The sequence below is a fragment of the Tyto alba genome, unplaced genomic scaffold, assembly GCF_018691265.1.
Source record: "Tyto alba isolate M040663 unplaced genomic scaffold, T.alba_DEE_v4.0 Super-Scaffold_23, whole genome shotgun sequence".
Classification (NCBI taxonomy): Eukaryota; Metazoa; Chordata; class Aves; order Strigiformes; family Tytonidae; genus Tyto; species Tyto alba.
In genome coordinates, this window is record NW_024881297.1 from 1191650 (window position 1) to 1205620 (window position 13971).

The 13971-nt window shown below is 43.4% G+C and overlaps 1 protein-coding gene across 1 annotated transcript in view; it reads left to right on the top strand.

Annotated features, from left to right (window-relative positions):
- FRAS1 (Fraser extracellular matrix complex subunit 1) overlaps nt 1-13971 on the top strand; it is a 172862-nt gene that overhangs the window by 109010 nt on the left and 49881 nt on the right. The window contains exons 23-29 of the mRNA XM_042796609.1: nt 399-539; nt 744-884; nt 1522-1665; nt 2269-2539; nt 3746-3830; nt 6782-7108; nt 11489-11642. Of these exons, the coding sequence (XP_042652543.1) occupies nt 399-539; nt 744-884; nt 1522-1665; nt 2269-2539; nt 3746-3830; nt 6782-7108; nt 11489-11642 (1263 nt within the window). The remainder of the gene's footprint in view (nt 1-398; nt 540-743; nt 885-1521; nt 1666-2268; nt 2540-3745; nt 3831-6781; nt 7109-11488; nt 11643-13971) is intronic.

Genomic DNA, 13971 nt, shown 5'->3' on the forward strand with positions numbered 1-13971 from the left:
AGCATGAGACTGATGAAGCGGGGTGGATAATTGCTAATGAGCAGCAAACTTGGTGTTGACAGAAAAGGAGCATTGCTACTTGTGGGATAGAGTCAGGCTTTATGGGCAACAAAACTGTGCCAGTGTTAGCAGATCTGAATGCTGGACAAGATCCAAGCCTGATCATATTATACGTACTTGGAGCATGTTAAGTCCAAGAGGGGAAAAAAACCCACCCCATATCTTGAGTTGTGCAAATCATGCTTTCTTTTTTTTAGTATCTCTCTAAGAGTTTTTACTGTGCTGTCTGCCCCTGGGGCTTGTATTCCCATAGCTTGTAGACTCCAAGTGCTAAGCACTTGTACAGAGTGAGTACCCTGGAAAGAGCTGCCCCTGCATTGACTTATCTTTCCTTCCAGAATGTGACTGGAGCTGTAATGCTTGCAAAGGTCCCCAGAGGACCGACTGCCTGCAGTGTATGGAGAGCTACGTTCTCCATGAAGGAGCTTGTGTGGAACGGTGCCCTGCAGCTTTCTACAAGGAATCAGACACATGCCAGAGTGAGTTCTTTCTGAGCGTTACTTCTAATCGCTGCTGCCAGCGTGTTCCCCTGCTTGTCTCCAATTTGTGCGCACATCTTGCGCTCAGGAGGCGCTCTCTAGCTCCAGATCTCCCGCTGCCCTCCAGCACACGCATGCAATAGAGCTGGTGTAGGAAGCAGTTGAAAGCCGTGTTGAGCTGAATTCTTTACGTGTGACTTTTAGGGTGTGATCAACACTGCCTTCAGTGTCGCCAGCCAGATGAGTGCAGCCTTTGTGAAGCCCCATTTTTCCTCCTGGAGGCTCACTGTGTTCGCAAATGCGGGAAGCGATATTATGCGGACCGTGCCCAGCGAAAGTGCACAGGTAAGCAAGGTGAGGGTGATGTGGTGGAGAGAGGGACCAGGGTTGTAGTCGATGTTCTGTACACTGCTTTTTCTCACCAAGGCTGGGGTGAAGAGGAAGCGCTTGGATGCGGTGTTAAATTTGCTGTTGAGGTGATGCAGCCAATTTTAGAACTCAATAACTGGCTATATCTGGTTTTAGACGTGCCTGACTCAGGAGGAATGAGATTCAGTGTAGGTGGCTGCTGGTGTGTGGGTATGTGTGTACACACTGTATATAAAAAAACAGGTATTAAACCCACGTTTTTAGAAAGGCCTCAGTTGTATTTCTGCGTTAACAATCTGTGTCGTACTTGAATGTGCGTTTGGAGCATTTTTTTCAAATTGGTATAACAGCTACTTAAAAACACATTTCTTCCATTCAGAAGATCATCTCAGGTTCTCTGTAGTCTGTAGAAATGGGTGAAATGAGGGAGGAACTTCTTAACAACTCTTTTATCTCAAGTTTTTGCCCCTTCTTTTTGATTATTTTTGTCAGGTAGGTAAGACACAAATCGCGGTGGTGTTTTGGTTCCGACCCCCGGGGACAGCTCCACACACCAGTGGCTGCACTGTTTTTTTCAGTGTCTCAGTGGGGTTGTGCTTTCCATCCGATTCAGCTTGTCCTCCTGGATGCCTGGAGTGTGACAGTGACAGCCTGTGCCACCTCTGTGACAGCACCACGTTTCTGAAGAACAAGCTTTGTGTTTCTGCCTGTGGCCAGGGCTTCTATGGCAACACGTGGACCAGAGAGTGTGAAGAAGGTGAGCGTCTCTGGTGATAGCACAACTGAGCTGGCAGGCTTCCAGCAGATTTGAAGGCCAGAAGTAGCGTTCATTCAGTGGCATTTTTAGAATTCAGTTTTGTGCAGTTTTGTGTTGACTGTTAAAAGTTGGCAGCTGTTTTATTCCGACTTCTTTGTTTCATAAAATGTGCATGTACGTCGTTTTCTAAGTGAGGTAACCTAGTTAGGTACAGAGGCACGTCTTTCCAATCACAGTCATTTATCATCAATGTAAAACAAATTCAAAAATATCTGGGGGGAAATCCATTACTAAACCGCCGTAGTACTTCTCTTTTCTTTGTCCTAAGCGAGGATTTACTAGTCTGTCTGCAGCATAGGCCAGTGTACATTGGCTTTGAGTTTCGTGATGGGGAACTGAAGATGGGAAGTGACTTGCCCAAGCCTCTCAAAATGAGCGTGGGGATTGGGATGGATTGCAGGTCTTGAGGTGGTGGTTGTCCACCCAGGTCGGTAATGAACAGGGTCTAGCCTGGTATCCAAAAGGTGGCAGTGACAGGCGAGACGCTAACCCAGCCCATGGCTGCAGTTCACTCAGGAATACTTTTCCTTTCTTTCTTTTTAGCCGGCAAGCATCCTTTGGGCTTCCATGTCAACCGTACCCTCACAGTAGGAATTGGTGGGGTAAAGCCCCTAGACCTCTCCTTGCTGGGTGTGTGTGGTCCGGATGGTGACACAGGAGAGCTCTTGTTCCACCTTGGCAGCAGTCCCTCCAACGGCAGGCTAGTGATGGTGGTGAATGGAGAGGAGGTGCAGCTGGGCAAAAGCGACCACTTCAGCTGCAAGGATGTGAAGGAGAGGAGAGTCCGCTTTGTGCACAGCAAAGAGAAAGCCAGGTGACTGGGTTGAAACTTTTTTCACAGCTTTTGCCGTAGAAAAAAGTGACACATGTTGAGAAGAAGTATTTCCTTGTTCCTTGGGAACTTTCTTACAGTAAGGCACACTTCTCACTGCTGTTAAATACATTACCAATGTACTTACACCGTACCGTGGTATAAATGATAGCGCAAAACTTCTCAGTTTATGGTACAAGAGGTCACTGTGACCCAGCTACTAAACCTGTTGTGCTCTGGCTGTGCAGGAGTCTGTCTCATCTCTAGGATACTCTGCTGGGGGTTTAAAACTGGCATATTAGTCTGGTTCTTACAACAGTTTCTTGATACTGTCAGGAAGATGCTCAAATGATGTCACCACTATGCTCTGCAACATAATCTGCATTCAGCCATTACTTCTTTGCCTGCAGTTTGAGCTCTGTTAGTGTCCTGGGGTAATTAGGGGTGATTAGTAGCTGGCAATGCTCACACTGCAAGCATGTTTCAAGGAAGCAGATTTTTCCTGCTGCCAGGCAGTAAGCCAGTCATCCTGTGAAATTTCACACTTGGTTTACATCACCATAATGCCTTGGGACTAGACTGATATCAGTGGAATTGTTCTAATTTTCTGCCTGTATATATTAGGGCATCCATGTAATCCATTGTTTTCAGTAGTACTTTCAGGGTGTCCTTCTGATTCCAAGGGTTAGCTCGTGTTTGCTAGATTTAAGGCATGTGCTTTTGTATCCTGCTTTAATTTTTGTCTGCCTGGTAGTCACAATGAAATGTCAGGATCTTGTCTTGAGAAACACAGCTACTTTATGTTCAAGGTTATTGTGTGGCATTATTGAGAAGTAAGTAGGAAGCAAAAATGCTGAAAAGCGTGAGCTTCTGTTCTGAGGCCAGGTAAGTGACATTTTTCTTTAGCAGTGATTAGCTGACATTTAGAATCGGTGCTTTGTCTTGAAGATGCCATCCTATGTGGCTAACATTAAAGGGAAATGGGGGCATATTATTACATAGTTAAAAGTGGTTTATTACATGTTCTGACTGTTGTGAATCTTCAGAAAAAAAATACTATAAAAACATAATAGAACTTGAGCTGAAGCTTCTGTCACTAAGCTAGTCACTTTTACTGAATATATAATATTTTTATCATTATTGAGTCCCACAAGAGCACTTCATTAATTTACATTGTCCTGTATTTTGGCTTGCTGGGGACTTGTTTAGGAAAGGACAGTTTTCCTTGAAGGTCAGCGATCAACAGTTCTTCTTCCATTCTGAGGTGGTCAACATTCAAGCATTTTCAACACAGGTAATGTAACAAAGCGTGGAAACAACCACAGACTGTGTACCATTTGGAGCCCCGGTTTCTTACAGTGTTAACAAAGCAGCTGGGCAGAACTTGAGCTGGAGTTCAGGTCAGGCAAATTAGACTCAACTCTCACTTAGTTGACAGGCAGCCAGGAGTCACGTGGAAGAGCTGGACTCAGGATAAGTGACTGAAGAATCTGGCCCATGTAATTTTGCTTGCACGGGCAATTGTAGCTGTGCAATCGTAGAGCAATTATCAGTGAGGGCTAAGGAGTCCCTACTGTTTAAATTATTCTTTGGATCTCCAGATGGTCTAGTTCAGTCTCTTACTGCCCGGCAGTTGAACGATGATTGATCCCTGTGGTGGGGATGCTTTAACAGTCAAGCATTTACTTAAATGCTCTGTTCTAGGACAGTTGGGAATTAAATCAGCATGAGGTATTTAAAGTGTGTCTCTTAAACTGCTCACCACTTCTAGGCAAGTTGATGGTACTGTCAAGTGTCCCTGTCTCTCATATTATCGATATTTAAAGTCTGTGGCGCGTTACCGTGGAGGGGCCTCACCCGGGAGATGGTATGCAGGCTGTGACTCCGTTTGTGACTCCTTTTCAAGGGTGGGCTCTCCAAAAGGGGAGGCATGAAGAGGTGTGTGAGATACACATTAAGGGAAAGGGCACAGCATGACGGAAAGGAGGAGTTGTTCAAGCCCAGCCTGGCTGCATGTGCCACGCTCAGCCTGTTAGCAGGTCATCTCACCACATCCCTCTGGGTGGGCTTGATTCCCACTCCAGCTGCAGGTGTTCCTCTGAGGCTGCTGCGAGGGCAGTGGGTGTTCTGGAGCTGCCCTGCCCAGCTTCCCGCTTGCCTCTGGTGGTGCTGGCAGTGAGTTCACCACTGACTCCCTTTAACGAGGTCCAGGTTTCCAAGGAGGCTTTGCAGCTTGCACTGAGCTTTTTTTCCATAGTTGAAAGCTTGCTCAGATAGCTTTGCTTGAACTGAAGTTGCTGTAGCTACTTCTAGCAGCATAAGGAGACTTTAAAGTGCAAATGAGAGTCTGCTACTCTTAAGGCCCATTTACATCCTCAGAGGGGCATTAAATGGCTTGATAAAACTATAACTGGAAATCTGGCTATCATCCTTTCTCTCTCTTAGTGCTGACTCCTTCCTGCCTACGAGCCTGACTCAGCATCCATCCTCACAATGAGTAATTTAAGAAATGCATTTCTTTTAATCAATGCAGTAGTCGATGGGTTTGTGTCTGAAGGTGCTGGTGCTATGCTGTGCTTCATGCTGAGTGCAGTAGGAATGTAGCCAACAGCTCGAAAACATGGTGAGCTGCTGACTTGCTCACTACATACCATGCTGGAGGCCTGGCAGGGGTCTCCAGTTTAATGTACTTAGTGTTCTTTATGGGAAACAACTCCTCCTGAGATGCATAATTTCTGTGTTTCTCTGACAATCTTGAGACTTTGCACTGCTTGGATTTTTTCCAGATTGGGATCCGAGAGAGGTGGTAGCTTCAGAGTTAGGAATTACAATTTTTTTTTTGATTGCACTTTGTTGCTGTTAATCATTGTATTCCACATTAGTCATTCCATAACTTCTGGAAATTAGAAGTGTTCTAGTATGTTCTTCAGTATAAGACAAACTGTGAATTTTCATCCTGTTGTGTGTATATTGATTCTGGCTGGTGCTGAAATCTCAGTCCAATCTCTTGTGTACCTCAGCAGGACATTCACCTAAGTAAGAGCTGCAGTCACTGCCCCAGAATACATAATGGAGGTTTAATAACAGGAATTTTGCCTGCCGATCTTTAATAATCCTGATAAGTTGTACACAGGCGAAATGGCAGCAGTTAGCTCTCTGATCAATGTTCCCAGGGCTTTCACTTTGTCTCTGCAGGATCACCTCCCTCCTGGGGCAAGGTATTACCAGCAGCAGATGATGTTTATTGGGATCAATAGAGACTGCAGGTTTAAACTTCCGTGACCACGAAGAACCAGAGAACTAATTTAAACCAGCAGAAATGTGGACTCTAGCTGATCTTTGTTCTAGGATGAATAAGGCTCTGTGGAGTCTTTGAAAATAAATACATAATGATGCTGACGACACCCAGTTGTGTGATCTGTGAGATGAACTTTACCAGTTCGCGACAAGCAAAAGTACATTCGTCAGTGTTAGTCAATGGACTCGTTTCTACTTCAGAGGCATTAATTCAAGCTTCTGCCTCTCAGTTCTGCTCACTGCTACTGCTATCCTGTGTAGGTTATTCTTCCTGTCCTGGCATTTTTCCTTGCTTCCTTTTTTTCCCCTCTCTGCAACTCATTTTAAACAGCTAACATGGGCACACAGGTTTTGTGGGGTCTTATTCTCAAGCATCAGTGCTCTGAAAGATGTCTAAGTTATCAAAGCTGTAGGTTATACAGAGGGAGAGTGTGATGTGTCCCCGTGCCCAACCCACCCTGAACTCATTATTCACTTAAGTAAATCTTCAGCATCTCAGGTGCCTGCATTTCAGCTGGGCCTGCCAACATACGTGTGACGTGTAGACCTTCCAGAATAGTTGGGGTCCGCATTTCCATGTGAGTTTCCGTGGGTTGTAATAAGGCAAAGCTGTGTCCCTTGTCTCTTATCTGTGCAGATAGCAAAGCGAATACAGGCTCTAGCTGATAACTAAGTTGCATTCTGTATAAATGTCCTAAGTTTTTTTTTTTCCTTTCCTAAGCTTGCCATGGCATGAGAATCTTCTTTTAATGTAACTAAATCAGTCTAAATTGCTAGATATTCTTAGATCTGCCCTCTGGGAGGGAAAGTGCAGAGTGATTCTTTGCTGCTTAAAAATAGGTTTCCGGGGCTGAAGTGAGCCGATTTCCTTAACCCCCCATTTTTCATTCCAGACTTTGATCATGATCAAGGTTTAGCAAACACCTAAGAGCTGCTTTTGTGTTTCAGGCCCCATATGTGTTCAGAAATGAAGCCCTCCTTGTCCGCAGAGGGGGAATTGGCACTATAACAGAGCTGCTGCTTGGTGTGAGAGACAGTGACAATCCTCAGGACGTTGTGCTGATGGTTTTAGAGCCTCCACGGCACGGGCGGCTGATCAAACCTCGTGGGGACTCGGCTTCTGCAGTCCACACATTCCACCTGGGTGACCTCACCGGCGGGCTGCTGCGTTACGCTCATGATGGCTCTGACACCTGGGATGATGCTGCTGTTCTGCAAGTGAACGATGGGTACCACTTCCAGAACATCCTCTTCCACATTAAGATTGCTCCCAAGGTACGTGCCGTGACAGAAACTGTTGCAGGCAAATTAGAAGTCTGGAGAAGTATCACTGTGCCCCTGAGCTGTCACTAGTTCTGCATTACTGACAGGCAGGAGAAAGTAGTGGGTTGACTGAGTTTTGGAGGTCACCTGAATTTCTGGTTGGCGACAGGAATGGTTCAGCTCCAGTTGTGCAGCTTGGGCAATTCAAAGTCCATAGATACTCGATCAAAAGATTTTTTGGAGATGCAGGTGGGAGTTTTGCACTGGTAAGGGCAATGAATTAGAGAATGAGTGGATGGTGGGGAGAGAGGACTGATGAGCTAGGCAAAGCAGTCCCTGGGCTGATGGGGGTGTGATGGAGACACAAAAGGACCACGCATGAACTAAACAACTTGGCTAATAAGGTGTATCGCTGGTACTTTGGTGGCGGTGGTGTCTCCCAAGGTCAAGATCTCTGCTGTTCACTCAGCCGTGCTCCACTGAAATCCTTCACTTGATACATCTTTCTATTTCATAACTTCCCTAAGGACAGGGCACAGATACCTAAACTCAGAAATTACTAAGAAGTGTTTTAATTTTCGGTTCTTGCTTTTGTTGCAGTTCATAATTAAATAACAGTAGTTTGTCTGTTCCGTATGTGGACATAAAGTGGCACTTTGCATTGAATTTTATAGAGATTACAGCAAAATTTAGAAACAGTGGTGCTTTTCCATTTCTTTATGAAACAAACCACAGCCAGACAAGGCTTGAAATACATCTGGTATGTATATTCTTATGTATAATATAGTATATTCATATACTATGAATAATATGTGTGGTGGAACCTTGAAAAAAATAAAGTTGCTGCAGTGCTTGCAAGCATTTCAGTACTGGCATTGGGGTAGTGTGATAAAGCAGAAGGAAAAAAAGCTGAAAATTTCTTTATCCCTTAGTTAATGTAAAAGAGTAATGAAAAATGGAGCTGTCAGAGAAGTCCACAGTTTGCAGTATTTTTACGTATGGATCTGAAAATTACACGATCTTTGAGTGTTTCCACACTGTGAAAAGGAGTTAGGAGGAGATGATATTACCCCTCTTTTGTCCTTTTCTCAGCTGTACCAGGTGCCTTTCACAGCAACTTGGGCATAAAAATTTTGAGTAAAGTTTACAAGCACTACATGTGTCTGTGTAGGTAGCACAGGGAGGGACTGATCCCATTTGGGCCCTGCAGGTGCTCTTAAAACTGTGGTAGTAATTAATGATAATTAGTGCCATGACTCACACATCAATCTGGGAATAAAAAAGGGGTTGCTTTCAAGGCTGGTGCTGGGTTTAGACTCCTGGAATAAGAGCAGCCCTGCCTGTGGTTTCTTTTCCCAGATCACTTACGTGGCCCTGAGGAGCCTGTATAACATCAGGAGTGTAAAAATGCTTGGACACCGCTCTTGTGTGGTTTGCAACACACTGGTTTTTTGCTATTAATTAAGCAGGTTCTTGTAAATTCCAGTGAGGGTGAATTGCTGAGCGTTGTTTCTTTTATTAGTCGACTTTGTGCTCCCTTGTCTCTTATTATCTTTCCAAGTCTCTCTGTGCAGCACTTGGCTACAGAGAAGAATGAAGATGGTGACAGAGGTGAGAGCGGAGCAGCTTTTAGTATGAGGGTAGAGCTGGCAGGTACCCAGCTCCTGCCTCATCCTAATTATCGTCTTTGTGGAGTAGCCTTGGGAGCTGAAATGCATGCAGGGCTTGTTTCTGAAGAGGTGCTGTTGAGACACACAGGCAAAGACATTTTTTTTTTTTTTTTTTTTTTTTCCCCTTGGTTTACATCCAGAGATTGCTGAAGAGCCTGGTAGGTCCCCAGCTGGAGGTGTGGGGGTTCAAGGTGTGGGGTTTTCTAACCGTGTGACTTACCTGAGTACACAGAGCTTGTTATAATGTGCTGCTGAATGGGTTTATCTAGGAAGTCCTGGTGTGAAGGGACATTTCTAGGATTCCTGTTCAATGGGCTCAGACAGTAAAATTCTCAAACATTAATCCATAGGAGCACTGTGGTGAATGTGTGAAAACATAAACGAAGGACAACATAACCTTCCAAATATTATGAATTGGAGGGGCTTGTTTCTTCACAACAGGTGTGCCTTGTTTTCTGCAAGGTGCTTTTTTGTAGCCTCTTTGGTTGCTAACAGCCTGCTTTTCCCTGTTTGCCCCCCTCCAAACACTTCATTTGACCTACTGCGGTCTGAACAGCTGGCCTCTATTTTGAGAGCTCTTAATAATCATTTGCACTGCTGTATATTTTTGTTGACATTCTCTAACAATTACAGCTTCTGTGAAGTTAATTTGAGACCTGCTGGTGCTCCATTTTTGGCAGAGCACTACCAGTGGTGCTCCAATGGGGAATAAGGAGCCCATGCCCTACAAAATACGGTCACAGGCTATGTACTGTAAGTCAGAGGAGGTCAGACCTACCCCCGTGTGATCTGCACATTCCTGGCATGACATGGAAGCCTTTCTTTTCTGAGAGGCTAGGGGAAATGCAGGAAAAAGACAAAAGACGTTTATTTTAGGGCTGTGTTGGGCATCTAGAGGAGATGCAGCTAAGGGAGGTCTCCAAGATACTTGCAAGGCACTGCATCTTGCCCAGGGACCTTTCTCACGTTTTCTGACCTTTCTGACCTTTTTAGTTTTGTTTCCTCTTCCAGAGTTATGCTTTGCTAGGCCTGTGTGTGTCACAATTTGATCGAATCAATGAGGTCGAAGGAAAGTTATCATATATATTGGCAGGGTTCTCTTGACTGGCACAGGGTCTGGATTTCTTCTTCACTGTTCTTTGAAAACATAACCATTGTGCTGGGAAACTCTTGACCTGACACAGTCTAAGGTCATGTGGCATTTAAAAATTAACACAGTGTAAAGTAAGTGTAGTACAAATTGAATGGGTGAAAGCTGTGCAGCAGACATGTCAAAATGGAGATGAAAAATCATCCTTTCATGTGATTCTTTTTCACAAGCATCTTTTTAGCTCTCTCTACTGTCTCTGTTGCAGATTCAGAAGAACATAGTAATGAGTTGTTTATCAGTTCCTGGGGTGACACATGATTATGTGGAGTAGTAAATGAGGAGGAAGGTGATCACTTACGTGGAGCAGTCAGGATCTTGACTGATTATGCAGTTCACCACAGCCAGTTTCAAGGTGAATCCGCAGAAATCAAGAGAAGTCACATTTTCAACAATTGGGCTTATAAGAAAGAACCGTGGCACAGAAGAGGTCACGGGGATTTTGGTGGCCTGTCCAACAGAGCGTGAGCTAACAAAGTAATTTAGAGCCAAAAAGGAATAATATAATCCTTGAATGGCAGAATAGTGTTGCTGAAGTATATGAAAACTGTGGTGAAGCTATTACTGCATCCAGTCCTGACATCCACATTTCAAGAAATTTGAATGAATATCGGATAAATATTCATTTAGAAAAAAAGCCGCAGGAATAATAACCCACCAAGTAGCAGAAGACTTGAGGGATGCTCAGGCAGACTTCAGTTTTACAAAAGTGGTTAAGAGATGTGGGGACCATGGGTGTAAGTCCCTGCACAAGAGAAGATACTTGATCTAAAAGTCTTTCTGCAAGTATGTTCTAACTTAGCAAAAACAGTGATACAGATTTGGTGCAGTAGTTCCTAAGTGATATTTGTATACCTAATTTCTGAATGTTAAACTGCTTCTGTTCAAGCAAAGGATGGAAAACTGTCACAGCTCATGTTTCTGCCAAAATTCATTATTAGCATTTGCATAACCTTAAGTTCATTTTTTCCCTACCTTGTAGAAAAGCATGAGGTTGGTCTTGAGCCTGGGTTGGCTCATGGAGAGATGATGACAGTTACAGATGTGTGTAAAGATAGTGGAGGTGCCATAGAGAGGTACTTCTGAATGGGTAAGAAGCTGTTGTTCTATAAGTACCCTTGAAAGGTGTGTATTTTTAGAAATAAAATGAAGTGATGTGAGAGAAAATGCAGATCCAATCAAATCAGTGTAGTAGACTGGACACTTTTTCTCAGATGTTGATAGAAGTGAATTTTCCACTGTGCCGTGGAGATAAATTCTGTCGAGACATGTCAAAAGTCAAATGGAGAGAGAACGAAGATGGTGGTAAAAGATAAAATCATGGAGGGAGTCTGAGGTCAAGAAGGTTTAAGGTCAGCAACAGGAACTTAGAAACCTTGTAGGACGAGGTCAGTTCTACAGGGTGAGAACTGGGTCCGAGGGGGGCAGGTGAAGGATGCCCAACCATTTCTTGAAGCAGACAACCAAGGTTGAATGCGTAAGAAATTCCTGAACACTCTGCTTGATCCTTTTCTCTTGAAAGTCTGTTTCCGTCAGTGCGTTCCCGACATTCCGTTAAGCCTTTTTCTGCTGCAGGATGACAGAAGCCCTCAACTGGTGACAAATTCCCTGGTCTGGGTGCCCCAAGGGGGCATGCTGCAGATCTCCAAGACAATTCTGCATGCCGAGCTACCCGGTGCCCGTGACTCTGAGATAACCTACACCATCGTCAAGGACCAGCCAAGACATGGTAAATATCTTTGGCATTTTGTTGACAAAAAGCAGCTGGAGGGTGTTGCTTTTCACCCCACGTGCCCCAAGGTGTCCATCTGCTAAATAAAAGTGCTGGGTTCTGGTTACTTCTCGGGAACAGGATGTTCTTCACAGACCTATGGGAATGTGACTCTTCCATAGAATTATGCCCACAACAAATAGCCTTTGAGAGAATATTTCCTTATAATACTATGGTGAATAAGTGCTGCAAACCTTGTCTTCTTCCAATTTAAATGGACATGCAAAGTAACGAAGCCCTATTGTCGTACCTAGTAATCTGAACATCTGCAAATGTGTTTCTCCTGTAGCGTGAAATTCTGGTGAATTTACAACCTTGTGAGAGCAGCATCTTCTTCATTGCCAAAAGACAATATTCTACGATGAATGTCTGGTTTAAGAGGAGCATAGAGTGATATCTGCCTCTAGAAACTGCTGAACAAAAGCTTACCTTGAAGAATTGGAGAGCTCCCTAAATTCCATGACATTTGATTTAATTTCTACCAATGGAAGGGGTTACTGACTTTTGAGTCAGAAATTGGTGACACTTGTATCCATATGTAATTCTTGTCTCCAAATTCCTGATCTCATCTCTCAGACTAACAGCTTTCACAAGCAACCCTATGCATAGGACTGCAGCTTATAGAATATCTTTTGGACCCAGACCAAGGAGGAGTGTGGAAGGTACTGGGATTTGTGGCTGCGATACAAACTGAGGGAAACTGGATGGAAAAGAGAAGGCTTCTTATGTGGAGGGAAGGGAAATGCGGACAGAAAAGAAAATACTGTCTTCCTGCTCAGCATCACCGTTTTCTTCAGTAGAACCATGTATTTAAAGAATATATTACGAAATTATATCATTGCTTTTAATTTGCTGAGCTGGATAAAATTAGAGGATCCCTTTAGCAGCATCAGTGCTGTTTTTTTGCCTTTTGCTATAAGGATAGGCTGGTTTCCATAACAGCTGCTGCTACCTGATGGAAACATAGATGATATTTTTGCAATTTAGAAGAGAAGTAATTAGTTTGTATTCCCCCTTTAGTTTTCTGCAGATGAAGGACTGTCTTCTCATTTTTAATAAGCATTTACATGAAAACAAGAATTTTTCCCTGAGGAGCTTGTCTCCTGCTGCCTAACCCTAACTAAAATTTATAATCCTGTATTTGTATCACCATAATTATCTCTACTGTAATTAATTGCAGTAACACAAATGGGTTTGTAGCTGGAGGTAAGGAATAGCAGTAGAAATCAGTGATCTTGAAAATTTTATCTAAAATAACTTTTTACTGAAAGCGAGTAGAAAAATAAGAGAAATTTAGAAAATAGGTCCTGAATGAAGGAGGGCTTATCCACCTATCTTAGTCTTTGACTAATGAAAAATATATTCATACCTGTAGAAAATATGTAATTTGGGTTTTAGATAGGCAGGAGAACCACTTTAGAGTTAGCTACTACATTACTATAGCACAAGTACATGGACAAACAAGGCTTCTTGCCCTTTATTTCAAGACTGAAACCAAAAAAAAAGGGATATAACTAGGGAAGGAAGATCTCTGTCCACATCTCTTCCTCCTGCAGGGCTTGATTTGCTTCTGTACAATTGGGCCCAGGAGAGTGGTTGGTCTTTCTAAGGATCTCTTTATGCTGGACCTCGTGTTTTGTCCCTAGAAATAGAACCAGGCTCCTCCCTGGCTCTTCTCCCAGCACACAGAATGACTGAGCACAGCTCTGTTACATGGAAAAAATACTTCTATTATACCCTGCACTGCTCCATGTGACATACATTCTTAGAGGGTGAAATTTCTAAAGCCAGTGAAAAGTGAGGTAAGCATCCACTCTTCCTAAAATGAATGAGACCACAGTGCCTTAATCCTCGAGACAGCTCTGGAAATTGCAGCTGTGTAGTCTCCATGTCTTTCAATAAGTTGCCTGAGTGCACGCAAGTTGTACGTTCACACAGGTAACCTATCAACACGTGCTTTTCTGATTAAAAAAAAAATATATTTCAAATGAAATGGTAATCATAAACTATATAGGCAAACATCACAGAGTTATTCCTTCTGATCGTGTTAAGTATCAATTTATAAGAAGACACATAGACATGCATCATGCTTAAACCAGCTATATGTTCTAATTTATTCTTTTACTTTGGGAGGGATAAAAAACTTGCAGGCCCTAACTCCTTTGGGTACGTGATTAGCATCTTTAGAAATCACACAAAAGATCCAGGTGGTGAACTCCCATGAGCAAATGCATAAGACTAGGAATGTAATTAGGGCACTGATAAGGGAATATTAGCATAGAGTTTG